This window comes from Embiotoca jacksoni, unplaced genomic scaffold (assembly GCF_022577435.1).
Source record: "Embiotoca jacksoni isolate LCO1_2020_lvr unplaced genomic scaffold, fEmbJac1.0.p SCAF_91, whole genome shotgun sequence".
Taxonomy (NCBI): domain Eukaryota; kingdom Metazoa; phylum Chordata; class Actinopteri; family Embiotocidae; genus Embiotoca; species Embiotoca jacksoni.
Genome location: NW_027185449.1, coordinates 77,844 through 97,893, shown reverse-complemented (window position 1 = coordinate 97,893; position 20,050 = coordinate 77,844). Strand labels below are relative to the sequence as shown.

General features: G+C 41.4%; 1 protein-coding gene across 1 annotated transcript in view; it reads left to right on the top strand.

Moving 5' to 3' along the window:
• LOC138193630 (NACHT, LRR and PYD domains-containing protein 12-like) overlaps positions 1-20,050 on the top strand; it is a 54,884-nt gene extending 34,834 nt beyond the window's left edge. The window contains exons 17-25 of the mRNA XM_069141769.1: positions 649-822; positions 1,459-1,632; positions 4,450-4,623; positions 5,260-5,433; positions 8,263-8,436; positions 9,073-9,246; positions 12,056-12,229; positions 15,048-15,221; positions 18,018-20,050. Of these exons, the coding sequence (XP_068997870.1) occupies positions 649-822; positions 1,459-1,632; positions 4,450-4,623; positions 5,260-5,433; positions 8,263-8,436; positions 9,073-9,246; positions 12,056-12,229; positions 15,048-15,221; positions 18,018-18,147 (1,522 nt within the window). The 3' untranslated portion in view covers positions 18,148-20,050. The remainder of the gene's footprint in view (positions 1-648; positions 823-1,458; positions 1,633-4,449; positions 4,624-5,259; positions 5,434-8,262; positions 8,437-9,072; positions 9,247-12,055; positions 12,230-15,047; positions 15,222-18,017) is intronic.

The window sequence follows — 20,050 nt, the reverse complement described above, 5'->3', positions numbered from 1 at the left end:
CTTCTTCTCTGGTTTAGTCCGCTGACTGTGGCAGAGCAACGTCCACATTTAAAACCTTCATAGAAGAAGAAAAATCCTTCACTGGATGATCGACTGTGAAACTGAAACTCTGGATTTTCACCTTAAAGTCTGACATTGAAATAAAACTAGAAATCTTTTCCACAACATCAGACTGCAACAAATAAATGTTCAGTATGTGCTTGTTCACACTGGTCTGGAGTCATGTGATGATGTTGGACTGAAATATTCAAACAGATCACATCACATCAAATGTTGTAGATGTAGTTTGGATCATCTGATGGACTTTTCTTCCACATTCAGTCGGACATGTTTGTTTTCTTCTGAAACTTGAGGATCTTCAGAGGAATCTGGGATCAGTTTGTTGGACAACATGAGTTTGTATCGATGGAGCTGCTGGTGGAGCTGCAGAGTTTAAGAGCTGAAGTCACTCCGTCTTTATTGAAGCAGCAGCATGTTGTCATTCATGTTAATGAGAGCTCTTCTTCACTGCTTCTGTTTCACTGTTTCAACCTGCAGCTGTTTGGAGTTTCCATTTTCTAAACTTGTACATTGTGAACCTTCTTCAGCTCTGAACACACCATGAAACACTGAATGAGTCTAAACTCACAGCTTTTATTCTTTATTCAGATTGAGGAGCTGCAGTTTGTCAAAGATCAGCTGTGATTCTCTGGTCTCAGCTCTGAAGTCCAACCCCTCCCATCTGAAACATCTGGACCTGAGTTACAACCAGCTGCAGGATTCAGCAGTGAAGCAGCTGTGTGGTTTTCTGGAGAGTCCACACTGTAGTCTGGAGACTCTGAAGTAAGTTCACTGTCTGTTACTGATGTAGATCTTCTCTGTTTAATCAGCAGCTGCAGCTCCTTCATGTACAAACAGAACTTCCATCCTTAAAGCTGTAAAGTTCCTTTTGTTCCTATTTTCAGTGTTCTTGTCCTAAATTCAGAATGTTTGTTGCAGAAAGTGTAGAAAATGTCCTCTGATGGTTGTTAAAGTAAATGAATGTTTGTCATTTGTTCTAAAGAGTCTCAGCTGTAAACAGAAGATCCTCTGAACTCTGATCTGTTGAAACTCAACGTTTACTTCCTGAAGGAGACATTTGTCTTTGGTTTCTGCTCATTTCAATGTGACTTCACAGATAAAGTCTGATCACTGATATTTATCCTTCACAACACACTCAGATGAAAGAACATCATCAGCTGCAGCTGTTTAAAGTATCAGTAGAGTAGTGATGGTGTAATGAGACCTGACGGGGGTGAGCAGCATGTTATTGATCTGTGTTGACATGAAGAGGTGGATGAATGTTGTGCTGACATTTGGATGATGTCAGTAGAAGGCTGACATGATGAAGATCCTCAATAACAGAAGGACAAAGTCATTCAAACTGAACACATCTGATGGATCACATGATTTTATCTCCATCTTTTATTCTTTATTCAGATTGTGGAACTGCAGTTTGTCAGAGATCAGCTGTGATTCTCTGGGTTCAGCTCTGAAGTCCAACCCCTCCCATCTGAAACATCTGGACCTGAGTTACAACAACCTGCATGATTCAGGATTGCAGCAGCTTTGTGGTTTTCTGGAGAGTCCACACTGTAGTCTGGAGACTCTGGAGTAAGTTCACTGTCTGTTACTGTTGTAGATCTTCTCTGTTTAATCAGCAGCTGCAGCTCCTTCATGTCTCATGTTGATGACTACAGACTCTGAGGTCAGTAGAGGGTTGGAGTCGCTCCATGCTGCTTTCAGTGATGTCAGTGTTTCTCATAAATATACTAGACTTGGGCGGCCCGTCCATGTAAATTTACAGCCGCCCAGATATATTTGAATGTATTTATGAATGTGTCCGAGAGGACGCCGCGAGATGTGTGTCGGCAGCGAGCGGAGGGGGACAGCTGTCGGTCCGCTGCAGCCGACACTCAGACACAGAGTCCCGCCTGCTCTACAGGCAGCGGAGCAGAGAAGAAACGGACTAAAGTGCCGTCACTCTTCACTGCAGTCCATGTTCACCATCGTTTGCGTGTCAAGGTTGAAAACACCAGCGATCGGTCGAGACATCCAGGAAGTCCGTCACATACAGGCGGAGAGATGAAAGTTTCCCACAAGCTGGACGTACATGTGTCGCTGCTGCAGGATGAAATCAGCCTGCAGCTACACACAGTCAACTAAAGTCTACCAACATGGGTTAACTATTAAACTAACCACTAACCAGCTGATAGTTATCGCTGGGTTCATGAATTCAGCCTGAAATGGTCAGAGCGTCATCTGAGCTGTCGGTCAGAAACTCTCAGTTTCAGTTTCATATCACTCAGAGCGGGCGGATCAATCATTAGTGATGAGGGGGCTGCAGGAAAACTACTGACCAGTAAAAATACTATCAAAGAAAACCTTCTGTTGAAAATAATGCTGCTGCAGTTTGCTACTCAACACGGATCATTTCTATATATGTAACCCCCGTGCAGCTGTTGCTTTAGAGACAGTGCAGAATAGACAGAAAAGGGGGGAATTCTCAAATGTAATCCAGGTTCAATGAGGAGACTGGTTAATCGATCACTCGTCTGACTGCTGCACAGACAAGAAATATCCACCCTGAATTACACTTACAACAAAAGGTTTAATTAGAACACAATATAATAACAATACTACAACAAATTGACAATTCCACACATCAAAAAGTGTCCAAGCAGGAAATATGAAAATCAAAAACCTCTGAGATCTCAGGAATAAATGAAATTGAAAAAAAGTTATTAAAGAAAGAGTTGATTTCTCAAATATCCTATCCACCTCCCCCACCCTCCCCCGTGCACGAACAATGTCCAGTGAAATGGACTCCAGGTGAACTGTGATGTCCAGCTGAGATGAAGATTCTCTCAGGTGAAGGTAGACGGTAAGATGGATGAAGATGGGGTGAGTGGTGGCAGGCAGGACGGTGGATGGACGGTACCTCTGGTTCCAACGAAGAAGATATTAAAAAAAAACAGCCTCTGCACATGTGCAGGACAATAGTTCATTACTAATTCAATTTACTCAACTGGGCCTGCAACCCACATGGCTGTAAACATCACACACAATATAACAACTAATTAGTGAACATACAGAACTCAAGGCATTCAATTACAATCATTACATCTTCAGGAATGTTTTTTGTTTCCCCTTCAGATTTATCCTGACTGGTTTTTATAAAATACACAACTTACTTCTAAATATCGTCGAGCATTCCTGCTAACGAAGCTAGCATGCAACAGTAAAAAAGCATTGAACTTCAATAAACTCACCAGGATATCAAATGTTCAAAGTTCTAAGGATCTGTTGGTGAAACTGCAGCTCTTCAATGGCTCGTCGTTCAACATTCAATTTAAAGTTGTTCACTTTTCTTTAGCGGAATCTGATTCATCTTTTCCTGCTCACAACTCCTACCATACCGAAGCACAGACGACGGGAAAACAAACATCCTCTATTGAGACATGGATGATCACTTCTATCCATCTCTGTGCACGGAGTAACAAAGATGATATATTCAGGAAAACATTGACTCTCCTCGGACTTTTCTGTGTACAGAGGAAAACGGCTACGTGACAACCTGTCGACCTTCCTTAAGGGGACAATAACATCGTTCCTAAACATAATAATTAAGATCCCAGATTAAATTATTGTGGTTACATAAGACTCCATGTTTTAGTTGTGCTGAGATGAACATGATGTGAAAGTTGTGGTGAAACTAAACTGCAGACATCAGCTGATATTCTACTGATCCACACTGAGGATCTTCAGGGGAAAGTCTGTTTTCTTCTTCTCTGGTTTAGTCCGCTGACTGTGGCAGAGCAACGTCCACATTTAAAACCTTCATAGAAGAAGAAAAATCCTTCACTGGATGATCGACTGTGAAACTGAAACTCTGGATTTTCACCTTAAAGTCTGACATTGAAATAAAACTAGAAATCTTTTCTACAACATCAGACTGCAACAAATAAATGTTCAGTATGTGCTTGTTCACACTGGTCTGGAGTCATGTGATGATGTTGGACTGAAATATTCAAACAGATCACATCACATCAAATGTTGTAGATGTAGTTTGGATCATCTGATGGACTTTTCTTCCACATTCAGTCGGACATGTTTGTTTTCTTCTGAAACTTGAGTATCTTCAGAGGAATCTGGGATCAGTTTGTTGGACAACATGAGTTTGTATCGATGGAGCCGCTGGTGGAGCTGCAGAGTTTAAGAGCTGAAGTCACTCCGTCTTTATTGAAGCAGCAGCATGTTGTCATTCATATTAATGAGAGCTCTTCTTCACTGCTTCTGTTTCACTGTTTCAACCTGCAGCTGTTTGGAGTTTCCATTTTCTAAACTTGTACATTGTGAACCTTCTTCAGCTCTGAACACACCATGAAACACTGAATGAGTCTAAACTCACAGCTTTTATTCTTTATTCAGATTGATGAGCTGCAGATTGTCAGAGATCAGCTGTGATTCTCTGGTCTCAGCTCTGAAGTCCAACCCCTCCCATCTGAAACATCTGTACCTGAGTGACAACCAGCTGCAGGATTCAGGCGTGAAGCAGCTGTGTGGTTTTCTGGAGAGTCCACACTGTAGTCTGGAGACTCTGAAGTAAGTTCACTGTCTGTTACTGTTGTAGATCTTCTCTGTTTAATCAGCAGCTGCAGCTCCTTCATGTACAAACACAACTTCCATCCTTAAAGCTTTAATGTTCGTTTTGTTCCTATTTTCAGTGTTCTTGTCCTAAATTCAGAGTGTTTGTTGCAGAAAGTGTAGAAAATGTCCTCTGATGGTTGTTAAAGTAAATGAATGTTTGTCATTTGTTCTAAAGAGTCTCAGCTGTAAACAGAAGATCCTCTGAACTCTGATCTGTTGAAACTCAACGTTTACTTCCTGAAGGAGACATTTGTCTTTGGTTTCTGCTCATTTCAATGTGACTTCACAGATAAAGTCTGATCACTGATATTTATCCTTCACAACACACTCAGATGAAAGAACATCATCAGCTGCAGCTGTTTAAAGTATCAGTAGAGTAGTGATGGTGTAATGAGACCTGACGGGGGTGAGCAGCATGTTATTGATCTGTGTTGACATGAAGAGGTGGATGAATGTTGTGCTGACATTTGGATGATGTCAGTAGAAGGCTGACATGATGAAGATCCTCAATAACAGAAGGACAAAGTCATTCAAACTGAACACATCTGATGGATCACATGATTTTATCTCCATCTTTTATTCTTTATTCAGATTGTGGAAGTGCAGTTTGTCAGAGATCAGCTGTGATTCTCTGGGTTCAGCTCTGAAGTCCAACCCCTCCCATCTGAAACATCTGGACCTGAGTTACAACAACCTGCATGATTCAGGATTGCAGCAGCTTTGTGGTTTTCTGGAGAGTCCACACTGTAGTCTGGAGACTCTGAAGTAAGTTCACTGTCTGTTACTGTTGTAGATCTTCTCTGTTTAATCAGCAGCTGCAGCTCCTTCATGTCTCATGTTGATGACTACAGACTCTGAGGTCAGTAGAGGGTTGGAGTCGCTCCATGCTGCTTTCAGTGATGTCAGTGTTTCTCATAAATATACTAGACTTGGGCGGCCCGTCCATGTAAATTTACAGCCGCCCAGATATATTTGAATGTATTTATGAATGTGTCCGAGAGGACGCCGCGAGATGTGTGTCGGCAGCGAGCGGAGGGGGACAGCTGTCGGTCCGCTGCAGCCGACACTCAGACACAGAGTCCCGCCTGCTCTACAGGCAGCGGAGCAGAGAAGAAACGGACTAAAGTGCCGTCACTCTTCACTGCAGTCCATGTTCACCATCGTTTGCGTGTAAAGGTTGAAAACACCAGCGATCGGTCGAGACATCCAGGAAGTCCGTCACATACAGGCGGAGAGATGAAAGTTTCCCACAAGCTGGACGTTCATGTGTCGCTGCTGCAGGATGAAATCAGCCTGCAGCTACACACAGTCAACTAAAGTCTACCAACATGGGTTAACTATTAAACTAACCACTAACCAGCTGATAGTTATCGCTGGGTTCATGAATTCAGCCTGAAATGGTCAGAGCGTCATCTGAGCTGTCGGTCAGAAACTCTCAGTTTCAGTTTCATATCACTCAGAGCGGGCGGATCAATCATTAGTGATGAGGGGGCTGCAGGAAAACTACTGACCAGTAAAAATACTATCAAAGAAAACCTTCTGTTGAAAATAATGCTGCTGCAGTTTGCTACTCAACACGGATCATTTCTATATATGTAACCCCCGTGCAGCTGTTGCTTTAGAGACAGTGCAGAATAGACAGAAAAGAGGGGAATTATCAAATGTAATCCAGGTTCAATGAGGAGACTGGTTAATCGATCACTCGTCTGACTGCTGCACAGACAAGAAATATCCACCCTGAATTACACTTACAACAAAAGGTTTAATTAGAACGCAATATAATAACAATACTACAACAAATTGACAATTCCACACATCAAAAAGTGTCCAAGCAGGAAATATGAAAATCAAAAACCTCTGAGATCTCAGGAATAAATGAAATTGAAAAAAAGTTATTAAAGAAAGAGTTGATTTCTCAAATATCCTATCCACCTCCCCCCCCCCCCCCCCCCCCCCCTCGTGCACGAACAATGTCCAGTGAAATGGACTCCAGGTGAACTGTGATGTCCAGCTGAGATGAAGATTCTCTCAGGTGAAGGTAGACGGTAAGATGGATGAAGATGGGGTGAGTGGTGGCAGGCAGGACGGTGGATGGACGGTACCTCTGGTTCCAACGAAGAAGATATTAAAAAAAAAAACAGCCTCTGCACATGTGCAGGACAATAGTTCATTACTAATTCAATTTACTCAACTGGGCCTGCAACCCACATGGCTGTAAACATCACACACAATATAACAACTAATTAGTGAACATACAGAACTCAAGGCATTCAATTACAATCATTACATCTTCAGGAATGTTTTTTGTTTCCCCTTCAGATTTATCCTGACTGGTTTTTGTAAAATACACAACTTACTTCTAAATATCGTCGAGCATTCCTGCTAACGAAGCTAGCATGCAACAGTAAAAAAGCATTGAACTTCAATAAACTCACCAGGATATCAAATGTTCAAAGTTCTAAGTATCTGTTGGTGAAACTGCAGCTCTTCAATGGCTCGTCGTTCAACATTCAATTTAAAGTTGTTCACTTTTCTTTAGCGGAATCTGATTTATCTTTTCCTGCTCACAACTCCTACCATACCGAAGCACAGACGACGGAAAAACAAACATCCTCTATTGAGACATGGATGATCACTTCTATCCATCTCTGTGCACGGAGTAACAAAGATGATATATTCAGGAAAACATTGACTCTCCTCGGACTTTTCTGTGTACAGAGGAAAACGGCTACGTGAGAACCTGTCGACCTTACTTAAGGGGACAATAACATAGTTCCTAAACATAATAATTAAGATCCCAGATTAAATTATTGTGGTTACATAAGACTCCATGTTTTAGTTGTGCTGAGATGAACATGATGTGAAAGTTGTGGTGAAACTAAACTGCAGACATCAGCTGATATTCTACTGATCCACACTGAGGATCTTCAGGGGAAAGTCTGTTTTCTTCTTCTCTGGTTTAGTCCGCTGACTGTGGCAGAGCAACGTCCACATTTAAAACCTTCATAGAAGAAGAAAAATCCTTCACTGGATGATCGACTGTGAAACTGAAACTCTGGATTTTCACCTTAAAGTCTGACATTGAAATAAAACTAGAAATCTTTTCCACAACATCAGACTGCAACAAATAAATGTTCAGTATGTGCTTGTTCACACTGGTCTGGAGTCATGTGATGATGTTGGACTGAAATATTCAAACAGATCACATCACATCAAATGTTGTAGATGTAGTATGGATCATCTGATGGACTTTTCTTCCACATTCATTCGGACATGTTTGTTTTCTTCTGAAACTTGAGGATCTTCAGAGGAATCTGGGATCAGTTTGTTGGACAACATGAGTTTGTATCGATGGAGCCGCTGGTGGAGCTGCAGAGTTTAAGAGCTGAAGTCACTCCGTCTTTATTGAAGCAGCAGCATGTTGTCATTCATATTAATGAGAGCTCTTCTTCACTGCTTCTGTTTCACTGTTTCAACCTGCAGCTGTTTGGAGTTTCCATTTTCTAAACTTGTACATTGTGAACCTTCTTCAGCTCTGAACACACCATGAAACACTGAATGAGTCTAAACTCACAGCTTTTGTTCTTCATTCAGATTTTGGAGCTGCAGTTTGTCAGAGATCAGCTGTGATTCTCTGGTCTCAGCTCTGAAGTCCAACCCCTCCCATCTGAAACATCTGGACCTGAGTGACAACCAGCTGCAGGATTCAGGCGTGAAGCAGCTGTGTGGTTTTCTGGAGAGTCCACACTGTAGTCTGGAGACTCTGAAGTAAGTTCACTGTCTGTTACTGTTGTAGATCTTCTCTGTTTAATCAGCAGCTGCAGCTCCTTCATGTACAAACACAACTTCCATCCTTAAAGCTTTAATGTTCGTTTTGTTCCTATTTTCAGTGTTCTTGTCCTAAATTCAGAGTGTTTGTTGCAGAAAGTGTAGAAAATGTCCTCTGATGGTTGTTAAAGTAAATGAATGTTTGTAATTTGTTCTAAAGAGTCTCAGCTGTAAACAGAAGATCCTCTGAACTCTGATCTGTTGAAACTCAACGTTTACTTCCTGAAGGAGACATTTGTCTTTGGTTTCTGCTCATTTCAATGTGACTTCACAGATAAAGTCTGATCACTGATATTGATCCTTCACAACACACTCAGATGAAAGAACATCATCAGCTGCAGCTGTTTAAAATATCAGTAGAGTAGTGATGGTGTAATGAGACCTGACGGAGGTGAGCAGCATGTTATTGATCTGTGCTGACATGAAGAGGTGGATGAATGTTGTGCTGACATTTGGATGATGTCAGTAGAAGGCTGACATGATGAAGATCCTCAATAACAGAAGGACAAAGTCATTCAAACTGAACACATCTGATGGATCACGTGATTTTATCTCCAACTTTTATTCTTTATTCAGATTGTGGAACTGCAGTTTGTCAGAGATCAGCTGTGATTCTCTGGGTTCAGCTCTGAAGTCCAACCCCTCCCATCTGAAACATCTGGACCTGAGTTACAACAACCTGCATGATTCAGGATTGCAGCAGCTTTGTGGTTTTCTGGAGAGTCCACACTGTAGTCTGGAGACTCTGAAGTAAGTTCATTGTCTGTTACTGTTGTAGATCTTCTCTGTTTAATCAGCAGCTGCAGCTCCTTCATGTCTCATGTTGATGACTACAGACTCTGAGGTCAGTAGAGGGTTGGAGTCGCTCCATGCTGCTTTCAGTGATGTCAGTGTTTCTCATAAATATACTAGACTTGGGCGGCCCGTCCATGTAAATTTACAGCCGCCCAGATATATTTGAATGTATTTATGAATGTGTCCGAGAGGACGCCGCGAGATGTGTGTCGGCAGCGAGCGGAGGGGGACAGCTGTCGGTCCGCTGCAGCCGACACTCAGACACAGAGTCCCGCCTGCTCTACAGGCAGCGGAGCAGAGAAGAAACGGACTAAAGTGCCGTCACTCTTCACTGCAGTCCATGTTCACCATCGTTTGCGTGTAAAGGTTGAAAACACCAGCGATCGGTCGAGACATCCAGGAAGTCCGTCACATACAGGCGGAGAGATGAAAGTTTCCCACAAGCTGGACGTTCATGTGTCGCTGCTGCAGGATGAAATCAGCCTGCAGCTACACACAGTCAACTAAAGTCTACCAACATGGGTTAACTATTAAACTAACCACTAACCAGCTGATAGTTATCGCTGACTTCATGAATTCAGCCTGAAATGGTCAGAGCGTCATCTGAGCTGTCGGTCAGAAACTCTCAGTTTCAGTTTCATATCACTCAGAGCGGGCGGATCAATCATTAGTGATGAGGGGGCTGCAGGAAAACTACTGACCAGTAAAAATACTATCAAAGAAAACCTTCTGTTGAAAATAATGCTGCTGCAGTTTGCTACTCAAGACGTTTCATTTATATATATGTAACCCCCGTGCAGCTGTTGCTTTAGAGACAGTGCAGAATAGACAGAAAAGAGGGGAATTATCAAATCTAATCCAGGTTCAATGAGGAGACTGGTTAATCGATCACTCGTCTGACTGCTGCACAGACAAGAAATATCCACCCTGAATTACACTTACAACAAAAGGTTCAATTAAAACACAATTTAATAACAATACTACAACAAATTGACAATTCCACACATCAAAAAGTGTCCAAGCAGGAAATATGAAAATCAAAAACCTCTGAGATCTCAGGAACAAATTAAATTGAAAAAAAGTTATTAAACAAAGAGTTGATTTCTCAAATATCCTACCCCATCCCCCTCCCCCGTGCACGAACAATGTCCACTGAAATGGACTCCAGGTGAACTGTGATGTCCAGCTGAGATGAAGATTCTCTCAGGTGAAGGTAGACGATAAGATGGATGAAGATGGGGTGAGTGGTGGCAGGCAGGACGGTGGATGGACGGTACCTCTGGTTCCAACGAAGAAGATATTAAAAAAAAACAGCCTCTGCACATGTGCAGGACAATAGTTCATTACTAATTCAATTTACTCAACTGGGCCTGCAACCCACATGGCTGTAAACATCACACACAATAGAACAACTAATTAGTGAACATACAGAACTCAAGGCATTCAATTACAATCATTACATCTTCAGGAATGTTTTTTGTTTCCCCTTCAGATTTATCCTGACTGGTTTTTGTAAAATACACAACTTACTTCTAAATATCGTCGAGCATTCCTGCTAACGAAGCTAGCATGCAACAGTAAAAAAGCATTGAACTTCAATAAACTCACCAGGATATCAAATGTTCAAAGTTCTAAGGATCTGTTGGTGAAACTGCAGCTCTTCAATGGCTCGTCGTTCAACATTCAATTTAAAGTTGTTCACTTTTCTTTAGCGGAATCTGATTCATCTTTTCCTGCTCACAACTCCTACCATACCGAAGCACAGACGGAAAAACAAACATCCTCTATTGAGACATGGATGATCACTTCTATCCATCTCTGTGCACGGAGTAACAAAGATGATATATTCAGGAAAACATTGACTCTCCTCGGACTTTTCTGTGTACAGAGGAAAACGGCTACGTGACAACCTGTCGACCTTACTTAAGGGGACAATAACATAGTTCCTAAACATAATAATTAAGATCCCAGATTAAATTATTCTGGTTGCATAAGACTCCATGTTTTAGTTGTGCTGAGATGAACATGATGTGAAAGTTGTGGTGAAACTAAACTGCAGACATCAGCTGATATTCTACTGATCCACACTGAGGATCTTCAGGGGAAAGTCTGTTTTCTTCTTCTCTGGTTTAGTCCGCTGACTGTGGCAGAGCAACGTCCACATTTAAAACCTTCATAGAAGAAGAAAAATCCTTCACTGGATGATCGACTGTGAAACTGAAACTCTGGATTTTCACCTTAAAGTCTGACATTGAAATAAAACTAGAAATCTTTTCCACAACATCAGACTGCAACAAATAAATGTTCAGTATGTGCTTGTTCACACTGGTCTGGAGTCATGTGATGATGTTGGACTGAAATATTCAAACACATCACATCACATCAAATGTTGTAGATGTAGTTTGGATCATCTGATGGACTTTTCTTCCACATTCAGTCGGACATGTTTGTTTTCTTCTGAAACTTGAAGATCTTCAGAGGAATCTGGGATCAGTTTGTTGGACAACATGAGTTTGTATCGATGGAGCCGCTGGTGGAGCTGCAGAGTTTAAGAGCTGAAGTCACTCCGTCTTTATTGAAGCAGCAGCATGTTGTCATTCATATTAATGAGAGCTCTTCTTCACTGCTTCTGTTTCACTGTTTCAACCTGCAGCTGTTTGGAGTTTCCATTTTCTAAACTTGTACATTGTGAACCTTCTTCAGCTCTGAACACACCATGAAACACTGAATGAGTCTAAACTCACAGCTTTTATTCTTTATTCAGATTGAGGTTCTGCAGTTTGTCAGAGATCAGCTGTGATTCTCTGGGTTCAACTCTGAAGTCCAACCCCTCCCATCTGAAACATCTGGACCTGAGTAACAACAATCTGCAGGATTCAGCAGTGAAGCAGCTGTGTGGTTTTCTGGAGAGTCCACACTGTAGTCTGGAGACTCTGGAGTAAGTTCACTGTCTGTTACTGTTGTAGATCTTCTCTGTTTAATCAGCAGCTGCAGCTCCTTCATGTCTCATGTTGATGACTACAGACTCTGAGGTCAGTAGAGGGTTGGAGTCGCTCCATGCTGCTTTCAGTGATGTCAGTGTTTCTCATAAATATACTAGACTTGGGCGGCCCGTCCATGTAAATTTACAGCCGCCCAGATATATTTGAATGTATTTATGAATGTGTCCGAGAGGACGCCGTGAGATGTGTGTCGGCAGCGAGCGGAGGGGGACAGCTGTCGGTCCGCTGCAGCCGACACTCAGACACAGAGTCCCGCCTGCTCTACAGGCAGCGGAGCAGAGAAGAAACGGACTAAAGTGCCGTCACTCTTCACTGCAGTCCATGTTCACCATCGTTTGCGTGTAAAGGTTGAAAACACCAGCGATCGGTCGAGACATCCAGGAAGTTCGTCACATACAGGCGGAGAGATGAAAGTTTCCCACAAGCTGGACGTTCATGTGTCGCTGCTGCAGGATGAAATCAGCCTGCAGCTACACACAGTCAACTAAAGTCTACCAACATGGGTTAACTATTAAACTAACCACTAACCAGCTGATAGTTATCGCTGAGTTCATGAATTCAGCCTGAAATGGTCAGAGTGTCATCTGAGCTGTCGGTCAGAAACTCTCAGTTTCAGTTTCATATCACTCAGAGCGGGCGGATCAATCATTAGTGATGAGGGGGCTGCAGGAAAACTACTGACCAGTAAAAATACTATCAAAGAAAACCTTCTGTTGAAAATAATGCTGCTGCAGTTTGATACTCAACACGGTTCATTTCTATATATGTAACCCCCGTGCAGCTGTTGCTTTAGAGACAGTACAGAATAGACAGAAAAGAGGGGAATTATCAAATGTAATCCAGGTTCAATGAGGAGACTGGTTAATCCATCACTCGTCTGACTGCTGCACAGACAAGAAATATCCACCCTGAATTACACTTACAACAAAAGGTTTAATTAGAACACAATATAATAACAATACTACAACAAATTGACAATTCCACACATCAAAAAGTGTCCAAGCAAGAAATATGAAAATCAAAAACCTCTGAGATCTCAGGAACAACTGAAATTTAAAAAAAAGGTATAAAAGAAAGAGTTGAGTTCTCAAATGTCCTACCCCCCCCCCCCCCTCTCCCGCACAAACAATGTCCAGTGAAATGGACTCCAGGTGAACTGTGATGTCCAGCTGAGATGAAGATTCTCTCAGGTGAAGGTAGACGGTAAGATGGATGAAGATGGGGTGAGTGGTGGCAGGCAGGACGGTGGATGGACGGTACCTCTGGTTCCAACGAAGAAGATATATAAAAAAAAAACAGCCTCTGCACATGTGCAGGACAATAGTTCATTACTAATTAAATTTACTCAACTGGGCCTGCAACCCGCATGGCTGTAAACATCACACACAATATAACAACTAATTAGTGAACAAACATAACTCAAGACATTCAATTACAATCATTACATCTTCAGGAATGTTTTTTGTTTCCCCTTCAGATTTATCCTGACTGGTTTTTGTAAAATACACAACTTACTTCTAAATATCGTCGAGCATTCCTGCTAACGAAGCTAGCATGCAACAGTAAAAAAGCATTGAACTTCAATAAACTCACCAGGATATCAAATGTTCAAAGTTCTAAGGATCTGTTGGTGAAACTGCAGCTCTTCAATGGCTCGTCGTTCAACATTCAATTTAAAGTTGTTCACTTTTCTTTAGCGGAATCTGATTCATCTTTTCCTGCTCACAACTCCTACCATACCGAAGCACAGACGACGGGAAAACAAACATCCTCTATTGAGACATGGATGATCACTTCTATCCATCTCTGTGCACGGAGTAACAAAGATGATATATTCAGGAAAACATTGACTCTCCTCGGACTTTTCTGTGTACAGAGGAAAACGTCTACGTGACAACCTGTCGACCTTACTTAAGGGGACAATAACATCGTTCCTAAACATAATAATTAAGATCCCAGATTAAATTATTCTGGGTACATAAGACTCCATGTTTTAGTTGTGCTGAGATGAACATGATGTGAAAGTTGTGGTGAAACTAAACTGCAGACATCAGCTGATATTCTACTGATCCACACTGAGGATCTTCAGGGGAAAGTCTGTTTTCTTCTTCTCTGGTTTAGTCCGCTGACTGTGGCAGAGCAACGTCCACATTTAAAACCTTCATAGAAGAAGAAAAATCCTTCACTGGATGATCGACTGTGAAACTGTGAAACTCTGGATTTTCACCTTAAAGTCTGACATTGAAATAAAACTAGAAATCTTTTCCACAACATCAGACTGCAACAAATAAATGTTCAGTATGTGCTTGTTCACACTGGTCTGGAGTCATGTGATGATGTTGGACTGAAATATTCAAACAGATCACATCACATCAAATGTTGTAGATGTAGTTTGGATCATCTGATGGACTTTTCTTCCACATTCAGTCGGACATGTTTGTTTTCTTCTGAAACTTGAGTATCTTCAGAGGAATCTGGGATCAGTTTGTTGGACAACATGAGTTTGTATCGATGGAGCCGCTGGTGGAGCTGCAGAGTTTAAGAGCTGAAGTCACTCCGTCTTTATTGAAGCAGCAGCATGTTGTCATTCATATTAATGAGAGCTCTTCTTCACTGCTTCTGTTTCACTGTTTCAACCTGCAGCTGTTTGGAGTTTCCATTTTCTAAACTTGTACATTGTGAACCTTCTTCAGCTCTGAACACACCATGAAACACTGAATGGGTCTAAACTCACAGCTTTTATTCTTTATTCAGATTGATGCACTGCAGTTTGTCAGAGATCAGCTGTGATTCTCTGGTCTCAGCTCTGAAGTCCAACCCCTCCCATCTGAAACATCTGGACCTGAGTTACAACAAGCTGCAAGTTTCAGCAGTGAAGCAGCTGTGTGGTTTTCTGGAGAGTCCACACTGTAGTCTGGAGACTCTGAAGTAAGTTCACTGTCTGTTACTGTTGTAGATCTTCTCTGTTTAATCAGCAGCTGCAGCTCCTTCATGTCTCATGTTGATGACTACAGACTCTGAGGTCAGTAGAGGGTTGGAGTCGCTCCATGCTGCTTTCAGTGATGTCAGTGTTTCTCATAAATATACTAGACTTGGGCGGCCCGTCCATGTAAATTTACAGCTGCCCAGATATATTTGAATGTATTTATGAATGTGTCCGAGAGGACGCCGCGAGATGTGTGTCGGCAGCGAGCGGAGGGGGACAGCTGTCGGTCCGCTGCAGCCGACACTCAGACACAGAGTCCCGCCTGCTCTACAGGCAGCGGAGCAGAGAAGAAACGGACTAAAGTGCCGTCACTCTTCACTGCAGTCCATGTTCACCATCGTTTGCGTGTAAAGGTTGAAAACACCAGCGATCGGTCGAGACATCCAGGAAGTCCGTCACATACAGGCGGAGAGATGAAAGTTTCCCACAAGCTGGACGTTCAAGTGTCGCTGCTGCAGGATGAAATCAGCCTGCAGCTACACACAGTCAACTAAAGTCTACCAACATGGGTTAACTATTAAACTAACCACTAACCAGCTGATAGTTATCGCTGAGTTCATGAATTCAGCCTGAAATGGTCAGAGCGTCATCTGAGCTGTCGGTCAGAAGCTCTCAGTTTCAGTTTCATATCACTCAGAGCGGGCGGATCAATCATTAGTGATGAGGGGGCTGCAGGAAAACTACTGACCAGTAAAAATACTATCAAAGAAAACCTTCTGTTGAAAATAATGCTGCTGCAGTTTGATACTCAAGACGGTTCATTTCTATATATGTAACCCCCGTGCAGCTGTTGCTTTAGAGACAGTGCAGAATAGACAGAAAAGAGGGGAATTATCAAATGTAATCCAGGTTCAATGAGGAGACTGGTTAATCGATCACTCGTCTGACTGCTGCACAGACAAGAAATATCCACCCTGAATTACACTTACAACAAAAGGTTTAATTAGAACACAATTTAATAACAATACTACAACAAATTGACAATTCCACACGTCAAAAAGTGTCCAAGCAGGAAATATGAAAATCAAAAACCTCTGAGATCTCAGGAATAAATTAAATTGAAGAAAAGTTATAAAAAAAAGAGTTGAGTTCTCAAATGTCCTACCCCCCCCCCCATACAATGTCCAGTGAAATGGACTCCAGGTGAACTGTGATGTCCAGCTGAGATGAAGATTCTCTCAGGTGAAGGTAGACGGTAAGATGGATGAAGATGGGGTGAGTGGTGGCAGGCAGGACGGTGGATGGACGGTACCTCTGGTTCCAACGAACAAGATATTAAAAAAAACAGCCTCTGCACATGTGCAGGACAATAGTTCATTACTAATTCAATTTACTCAACTGGGCCTGCAACCCGCATGGCTGTAAACATCACACACAATAGAACAACTAATTAGTGAACATACAGAACTCAAGACATTCAATTACAATCATTACATCTTCAGGAATGTTTTTTGTTTCCCCTTCAGATTTATCCTGACTGGTTTTTGTAAAATACACAACTTACTTCTAAATATCGTCGAGCATTCCTGCTAACGAAGCTAGCATGCAACAGTAAAAAAGCATTGAACTTCAATAAACTCACCAGGATATCAAATGTTCAAAGTTCTAAGGATCTGTTGGTGAAACTGCAGCTCTTCAATGGCTCGTCGTTCAACATTCAATTTAAAGTTGTTCACTTTTCTTTAGCGGAATCTGATTCATCTTTTCCTGCTCACAACTCCTACCATACCGAAGCACAGACGGAAAAACAAACATCCTCTATTGAGACATGGATGATCACTTCTATCCATCTCTGTGCACGGAGTAACAAAGATGATATATTCAGGAAAACATTGACTCTCCTCGGACTTTTCTGTGTACAGAGGAAAACGGCTACGTGACAACCTGTCGACCTTACTTAAGGGGACAATAACATCGTTCCTAAACATAATAATTAAGATCCCAGATTAAATTATTCTGGTTACATAAGACTCCATGTTTTAGTTGTGCTGAGATGAACATGATGTGAAAGTTGTGGTGAAACTAAACTGCAGACATCAGCTGATATTCTACTGATCCACACTGAGGATCTTCAGGGGAAAGTCTGTTTTCTTCTTCTCTGGTTTAGTCCGCTGACTGTGGCAGAGCAACGTCCACATTTAAAACCTTCATAGAAGAAGAAAAATCCTTCACTGGATGATCGACTGTGAAACTGAAACTCTGGATTTTCACCTTAAAGTCTGACATTGAAATAAAACTAGAAATCTTTTCCACAACATCAGACTGCAACAAATAAATGTTCAGTATGTGCTTGTTCACACTGGTCTGGAGTCATGTGATGATGTTGGACTGAAATATTCAAACACATCACATCACATCAAATGTTGTAGATGTAGTTTGGATCATCTGATGGACTTTTCTTCCACATTCAGTCGGACATGTTTGTTTTCTTCTGAAACTTGAGGATCTTCAGAGGAATCTGGGATCAGTTTGTTGGACAACATGAGTTTGTATCGATGGAGCCGCTGGTGGAGCTGCAGAGTTTAAGAGCTGAAGTCACTCCGTCTTTATTGAAGCAGCAGCATGTTGTCATTCATGTTAATGAGAGCTCTTCTTCACTGCTTCTGTTTCACTGTTTCAACCTGCAGCTGTTTGGAGTTTCCATTTTCTAAACTTGTACATTGTGAACCTTCTTCAGCTCTGAACACACCATGAAACACTGAATGAGTCTAAACTCACAGCTTTTATTCTTTATTCAGATTGAGGAACTGCAGTTTGTCAAAGATCAGCTGTGATTCTCTGGTCTCAGCTCTGAAGTCCAACCCCTCCCATCTGAAACATCTGGACCTGAGTAACAACAAAGAGCTGGAGGTTTTATTTGTGAAGTAACTGTGTGGTTTTCTGGAGAGTCCACACTGTAGTCTGGAGACTCTGAAGTAAGTTCACTGTCTGTTACTGTTGTAGATCTTCTCTGTTTAAATCTGTTCTCTATTAAATCTTTTCTCAGGTGTTTTCAAACATAATAAACATATTAATTTACTTCGTTCTATAAGTTTTAATGATGAAATACTTCCTGTTTATTTCTGTAATTTTAATGTGATTGATCTATTTTTGATTTTTTGCTTGAAGTTGAAGAAAAAGAAACAACAAGAGTGATTTGAGTGATTTACTTTTAAGTGTTAACTTGTTCCTTTCGGATTTAGTGAAAGCGTATCGGAGCTAAATTTAGGTTAAGTATAGCATGGTTAATTCTGCTGCGTTTTTCCATAAGTTTTAAATCAAAATAGTCTTCAAACAGATGTTATGACTTTGACAGTATTGGTCATAGGTTTAATTATCCGGTCATGGGTCTTTTTACTCCATGGCTGCCCCTGGGACCTACGCATGCCCTCTTTACTCAAACCTGGCGCACTTCACTTGTTGTGATGTCCATCTTTGGTGAGTGGACGTGTCTCGGCTCCAGGGGAACAACATTTACAGGTTCCTCTGTGATACGGAACGATTTGATGATTAATTGACTGACGTGATGTCATGAATCTTGAACTTTGATGAGAAAATAATGGGTGTGCATCACTACTGTTGATTATAACCAATGTATTGATTGTAATGTGATTGATATGATTTTGACTATTTTTTTTTGATTATTATAATGTTCACTTATGAGTAAGTCAGGATGTCATTTTTCTCTGACTGACTCTCACTTAGTGGTTTTGGATTAAATTGAAGGTGTTGATTTCACATCAAGAAAAGGGGGGATTTGTCAAGGAAACTCTATTGTTTAGTCCTGACATACTATGAGACTCCTCTGATTCCCTGAATGGGGTGAAGGTCCCATAAAGGACACCCCGACCCCAGGAACTAACTGTCCAGGATACGTGTTGATTATGTCTGTCTCTGTGTCTCACCATATTCAGCAGAGGACACATTCTTGTCCTTATCTGAACCAATGTGTTCCTTATAGTTGAGCCCTTGTGAGAGTACAGACAGAAAGGTTTAGCAACCGGCCACCGCCACACGTTGTGGCCTCTCTCCTCCATCGAGCTGCTGCCGATAAACATCCTGGACCTGTCCCCACACCAGAACCTGGTCTTTGAAAAAAAAGCATCAAAGAAAGAGTTGAGATCTCAAATGTCTCCTCCCCCCTTTTTGGTTTAAAAACAAAACTTAAATCTTTTGATAATATTTGTAATATTCATATATTACAGATATTATCGTTGAATGATGAATTTATATTATGTATGCTTATTTCCACATGTATTATTTTGCATTGAGATGTTCAATAAAGTTTGTTTCAAAAAGAAGAAAACGCTCTGCAGGAGCAGCGATATGTTTCAACAGATGTCCAGGTAAAATAAGAATTGATAAGGCAGATGATAACGGACATTGGGTTGCACGTGTTCTTCAGATTTACTGTTTTCATTATTCTGGTAAATGTCGATAACAACGATCATAACAACAGAAATCTGTTGCATCAAGTAACAACAGTTATCAAGGAACTAAAGGAAACTTTCCCACCGAGTTTTTACTGGTTGGAGGAGATTTCAACACGACTCCTGATGAATGGACAGATGGACGTGGAGATTTTTGGAAGAACATAGAAACCCAATTATTGGTGATTTCATCAGTGATAATAAATGAATAGATATCTGGAGAACCTTTCAACAGAGGAAAGATGTTTCACATGGTTTAAGCCTAAAGGACAAAAATCAAGACTTGATTGTGTGACCACTGTATAATAAACCTGGAATTAACCAGAATAATGAACACAATAAAAGGTGACTGGAAATGTAAT